Genomic DNA, 21689 nt, shown 5'->3' with positions numbered 1-21689 from the left:
AGGTAATTTTGGGAGCCAAAAGGGGTAGTATGTGGTCTCGAGGGTACATATCCTGCTGGCAGATATGTACCATTAAAGACTCGAGAAATGCCATTCATTCCTACCAAGTCCGATGCACGCATGTCCAAGTCATGACTCCCGGGCAACGTCTTAACGGCTAAGTCTTGCAAGGGCAGACAAGCGAGTTCCCGACGCTTTCAAATTGGGACCCGCCAGCTAAGGGAGACAACCCCGACAGAAAAACATCACTCCCTCAGGATTTTTGAGGGTTGAACGTGAGGCTGACAACCTCACTCCGTAAAACAAAGATTTGTTTCGAAACTTCAAGCTAAGCCTCGGGTGAAAGATTTGAAGACGTCAAGGTTCAACTTTGAAGAAGATAATTTTAGTTACAGAGATGATACAAGAAAGAATTTCGTAATGGTGCATACAGAACTTAAAAAAAGAATCTCTAGTGTTGAGAAACGCTGCTGTCTCAAGAATTAGCAAGAGTGATGATGACTGAGGCACTTACTACCTCCATCATAAGGGTAATTGAGTAAGTAAGCATTGCACATGGTGACAGTAATCACCTCTGAAATGAGTGAGTTTCTACCAGACTACATGGCGCAACATTCAAGAAGACAGTCATCTGTTATATACCTCCTGTCTATTATTCAACTTCTTTCCCTCATAGGTCTTTGTACCGGATCGGACTCCACAGTTCATTACCCCCACCTCATTACTTTTCTTGTTTACTCTTTCATACATTTCTCCTACTTTGCTTCTCTCGTGGAAAATACAATTTCAATGCAAAGGTTTATCGTAATCCGGCTTCAAGAAAGCTACCTGGTAGTACGTGATGTGCTTGGCTTCTATAAGGTTAGACTTCTCTAGGTATCCTTTCTCTTGCGTATGGAAAAAACACGAGTGAGACGCAAACGGAAAAAAAAAAGGTGACCCACTCACAGCTGTGAGCATTCGGGTAGTTGTAACAAGAGCTCAGACCGTGAGAGAGGCAAGACATAACAAGACTGACGCAGCGAAATAGGGAAATGTGTGGTTGAATAGTGAGTTAACGTACTGAGCTTTAAGAGGGAATATTTCCCAGTAGATCTTGAACTTAATTACGTATTTATTAATTTAACGGAACCTTTATTTTCGTTAAAAAAATAATTTAAAAGTGGAACATTTGTTCACACAACCTGAAATAAAAAGGTGATTAATTTCCGTGTTTGTGAACGAAAAATCGATGCGATCATTTGCAACCTTTTCGTAAGTTGTTTTAAGGTAGTGGTTTCGCCACATAACCTAAATGTTAATAACATATTCGCATTGTGAATGTATGCATGAATAATTTAAGACAAGGATCGGTATTGAACTATAATAAAAAAAGCAGCAAAGAAGAGTGTGTATGCTATTTGCATAGTTAGTGTAAAAATTTAACAGAGTGCACAAATAAACACGTATTAAAATGTCGACATCAAGTTCAGATATCGATTCATCGAAAGAGGGCGGAAGTTTTGTGATCGATACCGGAAGTGGCTCTATTACAAGTCGTGATAAGAGACGCCAAGCGTCTTGCAAAAAGTTTCAAGAAGAAATCCCGTTTATGGATGAGGATTGTGAAGAATGTGGTGTTGACTGTCACATTCCTCGCCGTAGACCTCATGAAGTAGTCACCCGAATTCCAATTCAAGTCAAAATCAAAACCTTGACTCACCTAGCTAAAAGACCAGCTATTGACATAGAATTTCAAGATCTTTCGTACTCTGTGAGGAACCCAGGACGACGAGAAGGTAAGCTTGGCAACAGAAAGCGTTTTTGTACTTAATTTCAGATGCTGTTCTGCGTATTTACAATGGGTTGCATGTTTGGTTTTTTGTGGTTATATATGTTAGTAGCACGATGTGCAAGGAATCTGCGGTAGACTGTTTAGGTGCTATCCCGGTCTCCGGGACTAGATTTGAACACAGGACCTCCCATAATACTATCGACTATGACGTTTTATTTAGGATCTTATTGTAAATTGCATGGTTATGACGTCCAATGGAAGGTCTATGTGGGTTCTACTCAGCCGAGTGACCCATTTAGACTGCATTACAACTGATTCGTTCAAGATACGTGTTTATACGATAAAATGCAGCCCCTCCTCCAATCATTTTTGGTGAGATCAAACTAACCTTGCGTGGTGGAGTTTAAGAAGGGTTGTAATATAGGTCAATCTAGTTCCACCGACGTCTAAATCACTTCTAGACTACGCAAAGTTGCTGAGTAATTGACGCATTCAAAAAGCAACTGGTTTTATACTTAAAAAAAATGTGAGTATTGTAGTCGAGGACCATTACAAGCAAAATCCATGGGGGTCAGAAGGATTTGAAGTAGCAGCAGGTAAGGAAGCACATATAAGTTGTCCCAAAAAGATATATACACATATTCAATTGATAAATTAAAAGACATTTTTAATAAAGTGAATCATTACATACGTGAGCATTGGCACGTAGTGAAATAGCTAATCTAGTGTTGGAGTTAAAAATTACCACCGTTACCTTGTGGCACTGTTGACAAGTTGTTGCTATGTATACACCTTTTGGGGTTAAGCTGTACTATTCATATCATAAACATTATTTCCCAGTGACAGTACTTTGGACTTGTTACATCAGTTCTAGTGTCTGTAATGTCTTCGTTTTACACAATCGGAACTCATCTACACCTCTCATCCTTGGTATGTTCAAATTTACTTTTAAAATTTATTATTTTGTTTTCTATTCTCTTTATTCTTATTCATTCATTAATATTCATTTGTTCTTTAAATTATTCGCATTACAGGCCGATGTAAGAACATCAACAAAAACATTCACAAACAAAAAAGTTTATTTAAACACAACGCACATATGTAAAACAACTTCAAATATATAAAAATGGAATCTGGAAGTGAACATCACTATTAACTGATAAAAACTATAAAAAAGTTGCATATAAGAAATTACGATTAAGTTTTAAGTTTATATAATTTTAATTTTTATACGCCTGAAGATGGTTCATTTAAGAACCGAAACATGTCGTAAGAAAAAGATGTTCTAACTGTAAATCGAATGTTTCGGTAAGGAACATCACATGATATTTTAATTGTCTTAATTTTAAATTTTAAATTGTGAATAGACGGACAAGAATAATTAATTAAATATATGAGCTTGTTTTTAACCTACCCGGAAGACAAGAGCGTAGGCAAAAGAAACGCACAGATTCACCGCGACTGCATTAGTTGAAGTTGAGTTGCAGTTTTTATGCACACCGGAACCTTCAGCTGAAGGCAACTCGGTTAAATATTCGTGTTTCATTTATCACCTGTCGTGTTATCGTCTGCACCATTGCACTAAGAGACTTTCTCTCGCATTGAAATAGAAAACGATAGCTTACATCAAGCAGACTTGTAAAACGCTAACCGGAACAAGGAAGCTTATACCTCAGACAGAGAAAGAAAGAAAAACCTGCTATTAAAAATGACGCATTTCTCTCTCTCTCTCTCTCTCTCTCTCTGCTGAGGTCTGTCATCCTCAGTGTATCAGAGGTTCTGTCCACTGAGCATCGCGCCCGAGGGCTTTGTGTTGGGTGCAAATCTCGACGCGGAAATCGTGTTTTTTTGTGTGTGTTTTTTCCCCGTCAGCCTCTCCAGGCAAATTCCGGTCTTTGATCTGAAGCTTTCACGGCGACTAAGTATAATTCTGGCATAGTGACTTAAATTAGGCCACGATCGCTTTCTTCCAAGTCTTTCGAAATTCATTTCCCTTTAATTATCCCACCGTTCGAGGATATGTAGTCTGATGTATTGGCAGCGTCTCGTTAAACAAATTATGAGTAAATTAAGTTATATTTCAATGATAGTGCATGCTCGAGGATCCATCGTTAAGTTGATTTAATATCTCGCCAAGATACAATTTTACACCGTGACTGGGTTTAATTGTTCATGAAGAGACTAGTGAATTAGGCAGTGTTTTGTTTGTATGCATGATTTTATATGTTTTAGATAAAAATTGAACACTGCACGGTATTCGAGGTTTTAAGACGACAACAAATCTTTGGGATTATTAAATTACGAAAAATTTATTAACCATCTGAGCGACCTCTAGCATCTGAATGAATTATTAACGTAAGGTCTCACGAGGAAAGTAGCTGAAACGGAGAAACGTCGAAGGGAAAAACAAGACGGAAATGACTAAAAGAATTATAAATTAGCTGAGAGAAAGTTAGCCTCGGAGGAATGAAAGTGAACCAAACACGTGGGTACAGTCACGCTCATTAAAACTGTCTAGGTTGTCACCTTTATGCAAAGGACCACTTTTTTTTTTTCGATTTGACTCATGTTGTCTGTTATGGACAATTCCAGCTGCACGTTCAGCGTGTGTTAACCCACACTGCGTTTGCGTAGTTAAGATGATGGTTCATTCTGTTACTTCGTCGCGTGCGTATTGAACGATCTGGTTTTTTTATTTATGTCTGTTCAGAACAGCTGTAAATCCCACAATGCATCAATCTCTGTAGTGGTGACGTGCTGTGTTTTCTTTGCGGTACGAACTGATTTAGACGTTTACGGCTTCAAAGCGTTAGTCAAACTTAATTGTAGTTGGGGAAAATGTTGATGTGTTCTGAAAGAACAGGTGTCATCCTTACATCGGAATGTGGATTTACTGATAACGTTGTAAGGAGAACTAGGAAAATTGTAGTCGGGTTCCTGCTCCATCGCAAGAGAAGCTTGTGCACATATTTTTAGTTGTGATAAAAAGTGGGACAAGGCGTGTCTATATGCGTGCTTTTAAGTTTCTTAAAACTTTCTAAAGCACAAACAGCGATTAGCCAAAACACTGAAAACGTTCACTCAGACGTTAAGACTTACGACAAAAATAATCTTGCTGTTTGTTATCGTTGTAAAGGCCGAATCAGCTGAGTCTTTCTGTACTTGACATTGCGCGATGTGGCAGTTAGGTATATTGGCTGTCGTCCAAGAAAATCAGATGGTTTCGTTGCACTTATGCTTCGACGAACATGAAATAAACAAGATTTCTTCGTTATGAATCATTGTCACAGCGAAACTACGCGAATTTGTTATTTTCCTTTCGACACCGACAAAAATCCATTTCCTCGCCGCCAATAGCCAGCCGTGATCTTAGACCGGGTTTCGATTCCCGGAAGACCACAGTTTGTCTTTTCGTTACAACGTCCAGACTCTCTGGGGCCGACCCAGCGTCCTACAAAATGGTTACCGGGGAAGGGGGGGTAAAGCAACCACATCCCCGTACGTTTATATGGCATGGTGCTTAGCTAAGTTTCAGGGGCAATGTACTTAGAGAGTTTACCAACCTTTGTGATTTTTATGTCAACATAAATTCATGACCCTTAAGCTCTCGTCAGAATCACTGCTTAAGTTTTATATTATTTTATATAAGTGTATTATGTAGTTACCATAATTATTTTGTTATTTCCGATCTAGTTAATTTTTATTGATAATTGCACACACACACACACACACACACACACACACACATATATATATATATATATATATATATATATACACTCCCTTTTTACTATCTCTAATCAAAGAGGATACTTCTCACTAGCAAGTTGGGCTTGGAGATGAAGGAGAAACTAGTGAGGTGTTACGTATGGAGCAGAGACTTGGACACTCAGGAAGAAGGAACAGAAATACCTGGAGAGTTTTGAAATGTGGTGTTGGAGAAGAATGGAGAAGATCAGGTGGACGGATCGAGTGACCAACGAAGAAGTATTGAGGAGAGTCAACGAGCAAAGATTACACGAAGGAAAGCTAACTGGCTGGGACATATTATGAGAAGGAATGGATTACTGAGTGATGTCATCGAAGGCCAGGTTGAAGGAAAGAAAGGACTAGGAAGAAGATTGATACAGCTAACCGACGACCTTAAACAAGGAAAGAAGATGACGTTCCAGGAATTAAAGCGAGAAGCCGAGAATAGGGACAACTGGAGAGCTCTGTTTGGGCAGAGCAATGGACCTGTCGTAAGACAGAACACTTAATAATAATAATAATCATTCTTTAAAACTAACGGGAAATTGATTATTGTGTAACAAATTTTGGTGTGACTGATACATTATTTATCTCATAAGCGAGAAAATGGGTAATATTATAACTCTTGTTTATGGTCACGTGCATTACTACAAATGTTCATCAGCAAGACACGTCCAAATTATTCATCTGACATTCTTCACTAAGCTGAACATTCCATTTAGTGACGACGTTAAAAAGTGTGTTTTCTGATGTAAGATAAATGTTTTACATCTCACAGTGCCGCATAATTTTACAAAAAAAAAAAACCGCGGGCCTTACGAAACACGTCGGTGGGTCACGGGTTGAGAACCCCTGCACTACTTTTCTCTGTGGAGATAAATTGCGTTTCTTGAAGCGATGAAGCCAAGTTAAGGCTTTGACCGGGATGTTCTTTGGTTAAATCTTATGTGGTACCGCCTGATTCGACTTCTAATGGTTAAGTGAAGTGTTTTCTTCGCGGTACGGTCTGGATTCGTAAATATTATGAAGACGAGCTTCGGCTTCAAAGGGTTAACCAGCTGATTTTCGTAATGGTGAGGTGTAGTGTTTTCTTCGCGGTACGGACTGAATTCATAAATAATATTTAGACGATCTTCGGCTTCAAAGGGTTAAAAGTGTCACGCCGAAGGACCAGTGGTAGAGTAGGTTAACGAGAAGACATCTGTTCAGTGCTGGGAAGATATGCCTGGCATAAATGGATTAATTCCAAAATGAAAATGATTACTAATATGGCAAATTAAAGTTGTGCTGTTTTTAATTACGGGGTTATCTTACAAAATCGACGAGATAAATGGGAAGGTTGAGAAAAATTATGAAAAGACGTAACAATTTTCAGACGCAGAACACAAACAAAGAAAAATTCAGAACACAAATATAACCCTGTTTCGATGTGTATTAAATGACAGTTCATTTTATCTAGAGCAGCAGTTATGATCGAGAAATAATCTTGAAACCACACCAAGTGTTAACGAATTTAACAGAAGTTATTTATTTTAAAACATCGTAATATTGGAACATTTGCGTTCTACACGTTTAGCGTTAATTGGAGCTGTGTGCGAACTTCTATCGCAATTAAAATTTCTTTATATACGTCTCTAGAACCGGCATTGTATATATATATATATATATATATGGTTTCTAAATATTATAATTTTCGAATTACCCACCAATTTCATAGATGAATAAGGTGCAATTTTAAACGTGAAGTCAGAGATTAACGGAATACATTATGGTCACAATCCTTGGCGTTTATGTTTTTCTAACCTCTAGTTATGTAATAATAACAGCAGAAAATTTGTTCTTACTTTGTAGTACGAAAACGCTTAGTCAATGCCGTTAGAGAAACCTATAAAGTCTAAACGCAGATTGTTAAAGCAGATGTTTCATTAGCTACCATTGGTCTTTAAAGGGTTAATGATCTGGTAAGTAGTTGTACCTGAACTGCGTAAGTTGTTAGCTTGAATAAATATAAAATGAAAACAGAGCCGTGATTTTGAAATCTACGAATTGTAAAACGTATGTCATAACCTAACTTGTGGTGAAATTTGCATGTGTTAGACTTCTGCAATACACCACAAATGAGCTTTCCTTTCAGTTGGCAAATTTCCTGTCGTTGCATTATCTAACAAGCGCTTAACTCATGGCCATTTGTTTGCCTAAAACATAATTAAGAGAAAACGACGTTACTGGTGTACCATAAAGCGTCACAAGAATGCACGATGAATTTTGGTTGGGAAGCCTGAAAAGATCAATTGGAAGATCTCGAAGTAAATGGAACGGCAATGTTAAGAGATTGGCTTGGGAGGTTTGGGTTGGTTTTATAACGTTAATTAGGCCACACCTGCTTCTTCCAGATCCCTTCCAATTTATTGTACATTAACCATTATATCCTTTGATATGCATAGTCCGAGTTGTTAAAATCTTTGTTAATATTTTAAAGACCAGTGTTAAATATTTACCACTTCGTTTAACCGTGACTTTGAATTTTATATTTTATGGTTTTGAATGATTCTCATTGTAAACAACGATAATTTCCGTAATTTTTACAATGTTTGCGAAGTTATGCACATCACGAAATCCAAGTATCAGAGTAACACAGAAATTATTTTCCGGGGTTTTTCGTAAGACTGCATATTTATGTTGTTTTTGGATTATTAGCAGTTTATTTTTTTACGTCTATCTAGAAAGACATCTTTTTGAAACTTTCGAGTGACTTACAAATATTTTGAAGTTCAGTGTACTCTGTAGATGACAATCTTTTAGCAATATGTTGTGTTAATTTTGTATAAAATTCGGGAATAAAAGTTTTAAAATTACTTAAATTATTTGAGCGAAACTTACTCAGGCACATAGTAACTACGCTCCTTCAGTTGTCTTTTTTTTTAAATTTAATTAAATTTAAGAATCGAGATCGTGTGTAGTTCTTGCTTTGATGAAAGTTAACCTTGAGCTGGTAGGAATTATTTTACAGTTAAGCAACTGACTGAAATACTTTTCTTTTATAAAGAACTTCAGAGTTTCACTCAATTCCGTTTTATGTTTCTGTTAGGTTTAGAACCTTATTGGTCCTAATCGAGGGTAACGACCTAAATGCAAATCATCATTCTCCTTGCACAGTTGAATGACTCGCTGACCATGCAACATTTCTGGCTCTGTGGAAGGACACAAGGAAGTATTTCAATGTGAACAAAACGTGTCCCAGTTCACAAAGCAACTTTATGTCCGCTTTCTATTGTTTCCAGTTCATAGCGAAGACCTGGTTTAATGGCGAGACGAAAGACAGAATAAATACGCTGTATTTTTTTAAGAATAACTTGAATTTCAAAAGAAATGTTGTGACCTGTTTTTGAAACACTGTTTTTACATGCATCGATTGTGACTTAGGAGAAAAAAAACACGAAAAGTATAAGAACCATAACTTCCCGGTTACAAAACAGAACTTGTAACTAGTTTAACACAACGTTAGGTTATCACTGTGAAGAAAATAGGCCCTTTTGTATAAGATAAATCTTGTGAGGACGACAGGTGTCGCGACGCTTGGTGTGTCTTGTATGCCGTCTCGAGGCTCTTAGCTCGAGGCGTATCAGACGACAAATCACCAAGCTGAAGTGCGTTTGACGTTAATATACAGGATGTTTGAGGGGGTTGTTCGTTCCACAAAGCTCCTTTATGACATTTCGAGATCGCATGTGAATGTAAACGTTTATGTTTTCTAGGTCGGCGCACAATCCTTAAGGCAGTGAGCGGTAAATTTCGTGCTGGAGAACTAACAGCGATCCTTGGCCCATCCGGGGCTGGCAAATCAACTCTCATGAACATCCTTGCCGGATACGTGTGAGTACCAGTTAGGTTACATCACACAATGGTTCGTGTACTACCCAAAAAGTATATATATATATGTTACGCTTTGTAGCCTGGGGTCTCGGGTTCGATTCCCGGCGGTGCCCGAATTTATAACTTGTGTTGGGCAAGGCCGTGGTCTAGCAACACGGAGTTTTCCTCCGTGGCATCCCAACAATTACTCCATTCACACACAGAAGAAGGCAATGGCAAACCACTTCTGGATCATCTGCCAAGAACGTGTATGAACAGGTCCCAGTCCGAGAAAAGGATGGAAGGATCCTGTTCATATGGACCTGTCGCCAGACAGAACACTAAATAATAATAATATGAGGTGGTCTAGCGGTTAGAACGCTGGCCTTGTAATCCTGGGGGTCTCGGGTTCGATTCCCGGCGGTGCCCGAATTTATAACTTGTGTTGGGCAAGGCCGTGGTCTAGGCAACACGGAGTTTTCCTCCGTGGCATCCCAACAATTACTCCATTCACACACAGAAGAAGGCAATGGCAAACCACTCCTGGATCATCTGCCAAGAACGTATATGAACAGGTCCCAGTCCGAGAAAAGGATGGAAGGATCCTGTTCATATGGACCTGTCCTCAGACAGAACACTAGATAAATAAAAATAATAAATATAAATAGACAGATATTTCAGATGTGATTATGCCTCCATCATGAGGGTTATCGTAAGGCAGTAAGTACCTCTGAAACGTCTATTAATCTGTACCAGACACAAGGCGTAACATCTCATAAAACGTACTTTAGTATTTCATTACAAGTTCTTAGTAGGACATAACGGTTTTATTGACGGCCGAAAGTAGGTTGTACAGACGTCGTTATGTTTTTGTTTTGTTTCTACTCGATAGAAGCAGTTGAAATGTAACAGTCCATTGTTCGTATAATATCAAAGGGCATACAAACTGTGAGGTTACGTAGGTTAGTGTTACACTGAAGCGCACATGCAAGGGTCACACGTGTGACTGATCTTCAGACTCAAACACGATTAGTCCTATAAAACAAAAAAAACCATAAATTAAACGTCGTGTCTGGTGTTTGTAATGACTCGAAGTCGTGAGAAGATTGTACAGCAGGCTGGCTAATAATTATCAAGTCATGTCAACAGGTCTTCGTGACAATAATTTAAAGCTTCAAATCACAATGGTAACTGTTTTTAAAACCTGATTTAACATTTAATAACCCATCGCTTTACCAGCGGAGTGTATTTATGTGTCCCTCGTGATTCTAAGAATAAACAGGGATTATTTCACTATCAGCAGTAACGAGTTGATCTTCGTAATGATGAATTTTTATGTTTTCTTTGAGGTACGGGTTAATGTATAATTTCAGCCTTCAACGTTTAGTCTTGTCATGTGCTGAATGCGTTTTTCTAGGAACTTGTTACAAATAGTTTGCTTCGGACACGTGACTTTCTGTTAAGAGCTCGGAAGGGTTTTAGATTACGTGTAATATTTCTGTGACAAATATAACTTTAGATACATAAAATTCCATTCCTAATGTTTATATATATAACTATAACATCAACAGTTGGCTAATTTATGTTTTTCACTGTCCTCTCGTAGCATTTTTTGATTTGTGAAATTCATAATTCTCAATAACAGATTATTACTCAACAGCGTATTGGCCTACAGAGGACAATAAACTTACATTAACTACCTTCAGAGACCGGAATTATTACTGATCAATTATCGTGCTCACAAAAGCCCCTAACACACGTTCCTGTCCTGATCCAAATGAAAAATCTCCACATCGACACCTGTTTATTTTAATTTTCAGTTAACATGGCGTATAATGACTCGTAACTTTTCAACTTCAAAATCTCGTGTCATTTTTCTCGTTCCGTAGGTCGTCCCAAAGAATTTTTAAAGTCAGGATTTTCCTCCCAACCCCCAAACTAAAGGACCACCCCTTTGTGATTATTCCCCTTTTCTCAATATCTACCCTCCATATCTGGGGGCTGTCCTACGAATCCTTAGCGTTATCGTCGTAACAAAAGAAATAAAGTAATTGAACGTGTTGAAGTAGTAACTGAAGGTTGTGTAAAAATCACAAGGTATTCATGAACGTCGACAATCTTTCGGTTTGTTTGTTCTTGGCCAATTATAAATTAGAACTTTTTCTGTGTAATTTTATCTGCATACTTTTTCACGTGTGACACAACGACTTTACAGTTGGTCACATCTGCACGAGGTAAGCTTCTATGGTATGACGTAAGCAACCAAAGAAAACCACGCTGTCCGGCAATAATTTACTTTACGAAAAGCCTTTGGTTTCGCTACAGAACTAGTTTTAACGCCATTGTATTTATGTGTAATGCCTCGCAAAAGAAGAGTGTGAGTGGGTTATCGGGACGCATCTCTTTAAAAAAAGGTTACGTTATGTTAGGTTAGATTAGGTTGGGTTAGGTTAGGTTAGATTAGGTTGGGTTAGGTTATATTAGGTTAGGTTAGTTTAGGTTGGGTTAGGTTAGGTTATGTTAGATTAGGTTAGGTTATATTAGGTTAGTTTAGGTTAGATTAGGTTGGGTTAGGTTATGTTAGATTAGGTTGGGTTAGGTTATATTAGGTTAGGTTATGTTAGATTAGGTTGGGTTAGGTTATATTAGGTTGGGTTAATGTGTGGATAAATGACATATACTTGAAAGTTATATTTTATTTCAATAAATGACTACTAACCTAACCTAACCTAACCTAACCTAATCTAACATAACCTAACCCAACCTAATCTAACCTAATCTAACATAACATAACCTAACCTATTTTTAAAGCTATGTGTCCCGATAACCTACAAGTACCGTAATTTGTTTTTGGTGACGTATGTAATTATACAGTCTTGTCTATTTTTAATACTGTAGAGTTAATGGAATTTGCGTAGAGAATATTTTAGTAATGTCAGATATTAAATTGTATTATTATTTTATTGGTATTATGAAGCGCTTTTTTCCAGGTATGCTGGGGTGTCTGGCACCGTCAAGACCAATGGCCATCCTAGGCAGCTGAAGTTCTTCAACAAGTTGTCCAGCTATATTATGCAAGAGGATCTGATTCAACCTTTTCTTACAGTGCAAGAAGCCATGGAAGTCGCAGCCAATCTTAAGCTGGGTGACGAACTGAAGTTTCCTGAGAAACAATTGGCTGTAAGGCAATGCACTTGTGTTATATCTAGTAAGGATATGGAAAATTATGGTGTAGAAGATTTCGTTTGTAATTTGTGTTTCTCCTGTCATTGCTTATACGCGATGTCTCAGTCTTTCTGTGATTCTTTTTGTGTTTATGTTCTTTTCTGCGTGTGTGCGCGCATGCGCGAAGGCGATTCTGAGGTTTACGCGCAAGACATTTGATACTTAAAACTGGATGTATGAGTGTAATTTTGCAATGTGTTTTTAACTGGTTTTCCTATAAACTAAATACAGTACGTGACTGTAATCTTGAGACTTTCAAGGAATGCAGGAAGTCCGACCTGTTAAAGGCTGACACTGTCTTTCGGCCATCCTCCTTCACCCCACTTCCTCACCCCGCAAGTCTCAAGGGTACTTGTGGGTTATCGGGACACATCGCTTTAATAATAGGTTGGGTTACGTTAGGTTAGGTTAGTTGTCATTTATTGAAATAAAATATAAAAACTTTCAAGCATATGTCATTTATCCACACACATTAACCTAACCTAACCTAACCAAATCTCACCTAATCTAAACTAACCTAAGCTAAGCTAACCTAATCTAACCTAACCTAACTTAAGCCAACCTAACCTAACCTATTCTAACCCAACCTAACCCAAGCTAACCTAACCTAAACTAACCTAACCTAATATAATCTAACCTAATTTAACCTAACCTAACCTAACCAAATCTCACCTAATCTAAACTAACCTAAGCTAAGCTAAATTAACCTAACCTAACCTAAGCTAACCTAACCAAATCTCACCTAATCTAAACTAACCTAAGCTAAGCTAACCTAATCTAACCTAACCTAACTTAAGCCAACCTAACCTAACCTATTCTAACCCAACCTAACCCAAGCTAACCTAACCTAAACTAACCTAACCTAATATAATCTAACCTAATTTAACCTAACCTAACCAAATCTCACCTAATCTAAACTAACCTAAGCTAAGCTAAATTAACCTAACCTAACCTAAGCTAACCTAACCAAATCTCACCTAATCTAAACTAACCTAAGCTAAGCTAACCTAATGTAACCTAACCTAACTTAAGCCAACCTAACCTAACCTATTCTAACCCAACCTAACCCAAGCTAACCTAACCTAAACTAACCTAACCTAATATAATCTAACCTAATTTAACCTAACCTAACCTAACCTAAGCTAACCTAACCTAACCTATTCTAACCCAAGCTAACCTAACCTAAACTAACCTAACCTAATATAATCTAACCTAATTTAACCTAACCTAACTTAACCTAATTTAACCTAACCTAACTTATTTTTAAAGAGATGTGTGCCGATAACCCACAAGTATCGTCTCAAGATTACAGTCGCGAAGTATACTTGCGATTGCTTCCATCTTGTTACATGTTTATGTTTACTAGATATGATCCTGATTTTTATTCTCAATCTCCGCTCAATTTCCCGTGTTGCTCAGATTGACGAGGTACTGAACACGCTCGGACTGTTGTCATGCCGCAACACACGAACCGAATGTCTGTCAGGTGGACAGAGGAAACGTCTGTCCATTGCCTTGGAGTTGGTCAATAATCCTCCGGTTATCTTTCTCGACGAACCTACCACGTAAGAAATCGTATCTTGCTCAATTTTAATTATCATTTAAGTTTTGTTTTGTATTATTATCATCCTTAAAAAATTTTGTGGGTTACCGGAAGACGTCAGTCGAGATATGAACCAGAGACCTTCTGGATACGATGTTAATTAGGTATAATAATTATAATTACAGTAAGAACATCCTAGTGAGAAAAATTTAACGACAATAATTAATTACATAATTTTGGCAAAATGTTTTCGTAATTCCGACCTTGTGGTCACTCTGCAGGGGGCTCGACGTAGTCGCGATAAAGCAGTGCATATCGTTGTTGAAGCTTCTGGCTCGGCAAGGTCGTACGATTATCTGCACGATCCATCAGCCCACGGCATCAAACTTCCAGCTGTTCGACCAGGTGTACGTCCTCGCTAAAGGGCAGTGCGTGTACCAGGGGGCTTCGCAACAGGTGGTTCCTTTTATGTCTTCAGTGGGGCTCCATTGCCCCAAGCATTACAACCCAGCTGACTACGGTAAATGTGACGCATCTACAGCCTTTTTCATTTGGGACTAGGGGGCTTACCCCCCCCTCCCCTTATTAAGGGGCTGTGGCCTTCGGAATATCGTTGTTCTTCAGAAATATTTTGTGTGTCCATTTTAGTGCTGGAGATGATTCAAGGTGAGTACGCGGAGAACGTGAGGATCTTGTCGGCCGAAATTCAAAATGGGAAATTGAGCAAGAAGTTGGATCCGTCCGTTGCAGCGGGAGAAGGCGTTTCGGATCCAGACAGCTTAAAATCCATCGCAAAAATATGTAAGTGGATGAAGTCGGAAATAGTCGACGTGCGATTTTTGCCTTTCCTCTGATGTCGACGGTTCGAACACTAAAAGGTACTTTGGGTGTTGGGCTTTAGTAACAAACTCAGGTAACGTTCAGGATTTGACCTTTGACTCCCGCCAGTTTTTTTTCTAAAATATGATATTTCTCTTGAATAAAATTAATAAAACTATTTGAGGTTACTTTTATTATTTTGTGTGTTACAAATGTTAAATCATAAATTTATTCAGCATTAACACCCTTTTTAAAATAATCATCTTATAATAGTCTCATACCGTAATAATGGCCTTGTAATCCTGGGGGTCCCGGGTTCGATTCCCGGCTGTGCCAAAATTTTTAACTTGTGTTGGGCAAGGCCGTGGTCCAGGCAACACGGAGATTTCCTCCGGGGCTTCCCCGGTTTCTCCATACACACTGAAGAAGGCAACGGCAAACACTTCTGTATCACCTGCCTAAAAAAAATATGAACAGGTCCCAGTCCGAGAAAAGGATGGGATAAAGAAGACGAAATCTCAAATCATGTGTAAAAGTAATTTTTTTTGTAAGAAATATGTCTTGTCCCTTCTGTAACATCCGCACAGAAACTTTTAGTCTTGGTTTCTAAGGTTAGAATATTTTTATAATTTTTCCTAGGTCGAAGAGAGTCTGTAGCTGTAATGCCAGCCGTCTTTAATCACGCATTAATGGATTCTATGGACATTAATAGGGATTATGAGTTCCCTACGTCGTGTTTTCAGCAGTTTGGAATCTTGGTACAGCGATTATTCTTGCAACAGAGACGAAACACTGTAAGTTTTTCAGCGCTCAAATGTTTGGCTGTGATCAGTTCAATAAATAACGAACATCATCACTGAAAGAGTTACGCCACGAACCCAAAAGTAAATCTTGTTGTACGCATTAAAATTTATTATTTATGCTATTTTTTAGGGTACACGTGAATTTATTTTGTATATTTTTTTAAATGTTCTTATGACCACCAAAATTCTATAGCTGTGGATAAAAGAGAGCGTACAATTATTAAAATTTCCCATTCTGTTTAAATGTGTTAATAAAATTTTCTGAACTCGAATTTTCATGTTTCGAAGAAACCCCTAAAAGGCAAGAATAATCTACATATAAATTCATAAATAATTATTTGATGTATAATAATTTTAGAATAAATACTTACGAACGTAATTTTATTTTGTATAGATTAAAAAAAGAAAATTATGTAAAAATCGCAGGGCAGTATGTTTCTCCACGTGACGTCACAACCCACAAGACCACAATGAACAGGTCTTTCGTTTGTTTGTTTGTAAAAATGTTCTTGCTCTTCGTATTATTTCCACTCAAGATTCTTTACAAAAATTTTAAATTTACGAAATGGTGAGAGTCGATTTAGAGAAGTCTCATTTGTGTTATGGGAAGGCTTTCATTTCGTTTCAGGTCTCTCTAGGTATACAGCTGTTTCACCATCTGTTCTCAGCCGTTCTTATCGGCGGAATCTTCGTTCAGACCGGCGACGACGCCAGAAGACCTTTTGCAAACGTGAAGTTTTGCCTTAGCATACTCGTATTCTTCCTCTATACGCACATCATGACTCCCGTCTTACTATGTGAGTCCTCCATTTTATGTCAGATATTTTAATGGTTTACAAACTCTTGAATTATTTTATTTTATTTAGTGTACGCACGTAACTTAATAGCAGTCATTAAAACATTACAAAATTTTTAAGTATTTAAATATCTAGGAAAATAATAAATGTAATTTCTCGATAACATTAAAAAAAAATCATAAAATACTTTTTTTATAAATTGGTAATTATCACTTCGTATAATTTTAAAAGCAATTAAAATTGGTGTTCCATATATAATTATTTTTTTAATTATTTTTATGGTTGTGTAGGGAGAAAAATTTGGTTATCAGAATTTTTTGGAATTTCTACAAAATAAAAGTCTCTTCTGTTACTTTTTGGCTGTCGAACCAAATTTTATTTTCGAAAACTTTTGATCTCTGTGGACCATTTTTTTCTAATTTAATTTCCTCTGAGATGAATCATAAACTTTTTCGGTGAATTTTTACTGTACAAATGTGAAAATCTAAGAATAGGTTATTCTGACAAGGACAAGGAGATTAATGATTTATGTCATAAACTTAAGTGTGATCATTAATTAAGTCTTAATTAGTTTAATTTTTATTACAGTTCCAACTGCTGTTAAGCTTCTGAAGAGGGAATATTTTAACAGGTGGTACGGCCTAAAGGCTTACTATTTGGCCATCACCGTGGCTTCTGTACCATCAATGGTAAGCGATTGTCACGTGCATCTATATCACCAAAATTTTTAAAAGATGTCTTTTGTTATTTTAAAAATTCTCGTGCCAGTTTTTACGAGATACTGCGTAAGAATCTACCCTCGTTGACGTTAGGATGTCTTATTCTGCTTTGTCGACCGTGTTTTGAACTGAAAAAGTCAAATTTTACATTTCAGTTCCGCCATCTTGTTGACGATTTCTGTGTTCTGTTTACGCGTCATGTTTCTGGATGTTAGTAATTTCTGAAAATGTGCTTATTTCTATTAAGCTAAAGTTTATGTCATTTTCATTGTTTTCGCTATAACCAAAATCACGAGATAAAAATTCGGAAACGAACTTAACAGAAGTTTTACATTTCAGTTCTGTTTCAGTCTGATATTCTGTCTGGTATCGTATCTCTTATCGTCACAACCTTTGGAGCCGAGTCGCTTTATTTGGTTTTTCGCTGCTAGTGTGGCCGTGGGACTTGTTTCCGAGGGCCACGGCATGATCGTCGGCTCCGTCTTCAGCGTCATGGTACGATGACACCCTTCTACTCTTCTAATGTGACCCATGTAATTAAAAAAAAAATATTTAAAAAAAAAATAATAATGGTTTCTTTTACAATTTTATCGTCATTGTGACGATGGGTTTTTTTTTCAGAACGGTTCGATCGTAGCTCCAGCGTCGTTTTCTCCGCTTCTCGCTTTGGCTGTTTATGGAATGGGCCACGGAGGAGCCATAGAGCAAAGTATGTCTTTTCTTATGGGCCTGAGTTACCTCCGATATGGACTCGTCGCTATCACAGATTCTCTGTACGGACATGGTCGTCCTCTTCTGAGCTGTCTCGACAGTGATTTTGATTATTGTCATTACAAGGATCCCGAATTACTGCTCAGAGATTTAGGCATGGCCGACACGACGACCCTAGGACAGATCGTGGCCTTGCTCGGGTTCGCCCTCGTCTACCGATTCGTGGCGTACTTGGCTCTCCGCTACAGACTCACGTCAGAATTCTCTAATCAGGTGTTGAACTATATCGCGAAGATACTGAGACATAAGTGAAAAGAAAAAATGTTTCGTTGATCTAAAAGATGTTTTTTTTGTTAGATTTTTTTAACCTTTATCGTTGATGACGTCGAGGACTACGCGAAGTACGTCTTTGTTTTCGTAGTATATCGCCAAATTTTTAAACTTCAAAGTTAAAGTTTGGAACAAAAGCCCTCTAGAAATGGAGTTTAGACTAAGATGACCCCCCCAGAAAAAAAAAAATATGGTGGCCCCCACAACTGGGTTTTACAGCCAAGAAAGAAGAATAAGAAGAAATCGGGTTTAAATTCCCTTTTTCAGTGTGACGAAAATTAAATAGCGTTGGAACAAAATGTGACCGACTTCAATCAGAAAGAAATAATTGGTGATTTTTGTGGTGTTTGTTGCGAGAGAAAAAAATATTCGTGTAAATGTGTTCGCAGCATCGATTCTGTAAAATTATTACAGATGTAAGACGCACGACTGCGCGGGATATTTGCGTCGGACATCGGTAACGCGATGTTCGGCGTAAAAACCTCCAATTGCGAGATAAGATCAAGAGAAGAGGAAATGTGATTCTGTCACGTGTTAAAGGTAAGAACCACCAATTCTTCACTTTGAGACCTTAAACGAATGAAAGAAAAATAATAGCGAGATTTAAGATTGCAGAAGACATTAGCAGCGGACAGGAAGTACGAAGATGGCTGTCTTCTGGTATGCTGATGATGGAGGCAGCAGTCGCCTCTGAAACATCACAAATCTTGTACCAGACAGCAACCCAGAAGACAGGCATTTTCAGCGGCAAATTTCATTCATGTCCTTGATAGCTACTTTTATAGGTTACAGCAGCGGTATTCAACCTTTTTTGTTCGCGTACCCCCAGATCTAATTTCTCTTCAAATTTGTACCCCCAAAGTTGTTGGTGTATAATTCAAGTTATACAAAGTATATAATCTACATCTAAAATAAGTTAAATAAATTACATTACAGATTATTCAGTGTTTATCATAAAATAATATATATATTTTTTTAAAATTTCACGTACGCGTACCCCAGGTTGAATACCACTGATCTACGGAATGTCAATAAACGTCATTGTTGGTCAGAACTGTTAATGCACAAATAGTAATTTTTAGATTTTTACTGAATTCAGGAGAATTCATGCTTGTCCAAAACCTGTCTGAAAATTTTGACTGTGCCTAGCAAAAACATTGCTCACGAAGACCCGTCTATTTCTCGTTTGCGACAATCTGAAGGCCAGTCTTGTCAGCCTCCTGTGTATTGGACCAGCCTTTGAATGAACTGTGTTCTAAGAGAAACCGATTTAGATAAGATTTTGTATAGTCGGCCAATTGGAATTACTAACATGAGTGAAAAAGTTAAACGTGAAATTTTATTATAATATTTGATACCATTTGAACACGATAATTAAACAAGTTTTTAAAATCTGTCGGAATAAAATGTTTTCGGATGGGTTCTAAACCGCTTATGCATCACGTCTTATAGGAGAGGCTTCTCACTGGTGACATTCATTATTTTTTAATTCCAGACTTTAATATTTCACTTTTCCTCTTTGTTTTAATTCTCAGATATGTAAATTGAATGTTATGTCCAGTCAAATTCTGCTAATACGTCGTGTTATTAAATCGTACTTCATATCGATGGCTGTGATCGAATCTGGCGAAAGACGCTTGGAAGTTCGGATAGACAGACAGACAAACCTCAATCCCTGATGCTCGTGAAAGGTAACAGATTTTCTGTGTTAGCTCATACAACTATTTAGTATGCTTTTCGTACTATCCATGTTTTTATAATTTGCCTTGGTAATTTTTCTCTGACTGCGGAAAATCAAGATTTACGTGTATGTAAGAGCAGAGTAGTTTGTGTCTCTGTATTTCTTCGCCTCGTTGTCTTAATTAAATAGAATGTAGTGTATGTTATATTAATTGTATTTTTAGTGTCTTGTTGTGATGTGATTTGATTATTCAGAATATGTAGCACACATAGACACGAATATCACAAATTTGCAATAACAATATTCACGTTTTGTAGCAAATGAGAAATGCCGAACTAATTCTATTATTTCATTTTAAAACAAAAAATTGTAAATGTTTTTCTTTTTAAAATGTTCCTTTTTTTCTCTATTTTATACAAGTATAAACAAAGGAAATACACATGTTCTGTGTAAATTTAATGGCATGGCAGACGGCTAATAAGGAGAAAAAGAATTCTACTAATTATAAGAATTAAAAACATGTCACGCCCTGATTATTGTCTGTCAGTTATTTTACGTACAGAATTGGACACACCTTATCTTCCTGTCCTCATAGTTGAAGCGCTGAAAATGGAGATATTATATTTCTATGAAACACTGGTATCAGTATTTTACGAAACTTATTTTATCAAATTAAAATCACACTTTAAAGATGTGTCGAAGAGTGGAGAAAATATTGCATGCGTTCTTGACCTCGGAAACGGATGGAGACGTGACAAGCCACGTTCTCAGATTGATGTCCTCTCGGGGAGTGAGTTTCTGGTACCAAACGGATGACTGGTGGGACTCCGAGCCCATATGGACGCCTTGCATACGAGAAAAATCTGTCCGTCCTCCAGCCATTAACCCAGTCACCTCCTTGAACAGTGAATTGGGCTTTGCGGATTTCATTTCGATGAATGTGACTATTTGTGATAAGACCTGCCCTCACTGACCTTGTTTACTGAATGAAGACATAATAATGATGCAAAATGTATTAGAGTAATGACTGATGTATTTATAGTAATTGAAATGTCTGCAACCACATTTAATAGTGTGTTTTTGCACCACTGTACAGTGTGTCCGTGAACTTATGATTCCCAAGCGTCGTTGTTTTGTAATGGTGTTATAATCGTCAATGAAACATAACCCCCCCCCCCCCAAAAAAAAAAAAAAGAACTGTGGAAATTTACCAGTGATTCCATTTTACATATCTTGTTGGTATGTGAAATATTTTACACCACAGAGAGTGTATATTGATTATCGAGTCATTAGTGTCTCTTGATTATTTTCACCCTCTATACCAGTGGTATTCAACCTGGGGTACGCGTACCCCTGGGGGTACGCGAAGACATCTTAGGGGGGTACGTGAGATTTAAAAAATATATATATTATTTTATGATAAACACTGAATAATCAGTAATGTAATTTATTTAATTTATTTTAGATGTAGATTATACACTACGTATAACTTGAATTATACACCAAAGTTGAAGAGAAATTATATCTGGGGGTACGCGAACAAAAAAGGTTGAATACCACTGATCTATACTACGTGTTTCATGCACTCGCTGGTTCGAAGTGCGTCGTTGAGAAGAGTTAAGAACTATGAATTAAGAATCACGTGATTGATAAACCAAGACAACGTTTAACTTATATCGTGTACT

At 37.4% G+C, this 21689-nt stretch overlaps 1 protein-coding gene across 5 annotated transcripts; it reads left to right on the top strand.

Moving 5' to 3' along the window:
* The first annotated feature begins 7 nt into the window (after positions 1–7).
* LOC110839594 (ATP-binding cassette subfamily G member 4) lies at positions 8–20537 on the top strand. Of its 5 annotated transcripts, XR_002546542.2 has the most exons (12): positions 8–1778; positions 9280–9397; positions 12367–12556; positions 14021–14166; positions 14426–14664; positions 14793–14945; positions 15603–15757; positions 16395–16563; positions 17152–17252; positions 17622–17777; positions 17904–18863; positions 19859–20537. XR_002546542.2 is itself a non-coding variant. In XM_022083951.2 (11 exons), the coding sequence occupies exons 1-11, from the start codon at positions 1454–1456 to the stop codon at positions 18303–18305; spliced, it is 2154 nt and encodes a 717-aa protein (XP_021939643.2). In that variant the 5' UTR covers positions 8–1453; the 3' UTR covers positions 18306–20537. The 5 variants fall into 5 exon arrangements, 3 of the variants coding, with proteins under 3 accessions (XP_021939643.2, XP_087203196.1, XP_087203195.1); XR_015534668.1 differs by lacking the exon at positions 19859–20537 and having other exon boundaries at positions 17633–17777; positions 17904–18043; XM_022083951.2 differs by having other exon boundaries at positions 17904–20537.
* The last annotated feature ends 1152 nt before the right edge of the window (positions 20538–21689 follow it).

The sequence above is a fragment of the Zootermopsis nevadensis genome, unplaced genomic scaffold (genome assembly GCF_977971745.1).
Source record: "Zootermopsis nevadensis isolate Lab colony 2312 unplaced genomic scaffold, Znev_1.0 Znev_ptg000011l, whole genome shotgun sequence".
Taxonomy (NCBI): domain Eukaryota; kingdom Metazoa; phylum Arthropoda; class Insecta; order Blattodea; family Termopsidae; genus Zootermopsis; species Zootermopsis nevadensis.
Note: the sequence above shows the minus strand (reverse complement) of the source record. Positions and strands in the feature narration are given on the sequence as shown.

Bases quoted from the DNA above. Each gene is read 5' to 3' on its own strand.
- LOC110839594 (XM_022083951.2), top strand. From the start codon at position 1,454: ATGTCGACATCAAGTTCAGATATCGATTCATCGAAAGAGGGCGGAAGT. The intron at 15,758-16,394 runs GTAAGTTTTTCA...ATTTCGTTTCAG, and splicing joins TGCAACAGAGACGAAACACT to GTCTCTCTAGGTATACAGCT. The intron at 17,778-17,903 runs GTACGATGACAC...TTTTTTTTTCAG, and splicing joins GCTCCGTCTTCAGCGTCATG to AACGGTTCGATCGTAGCTCC.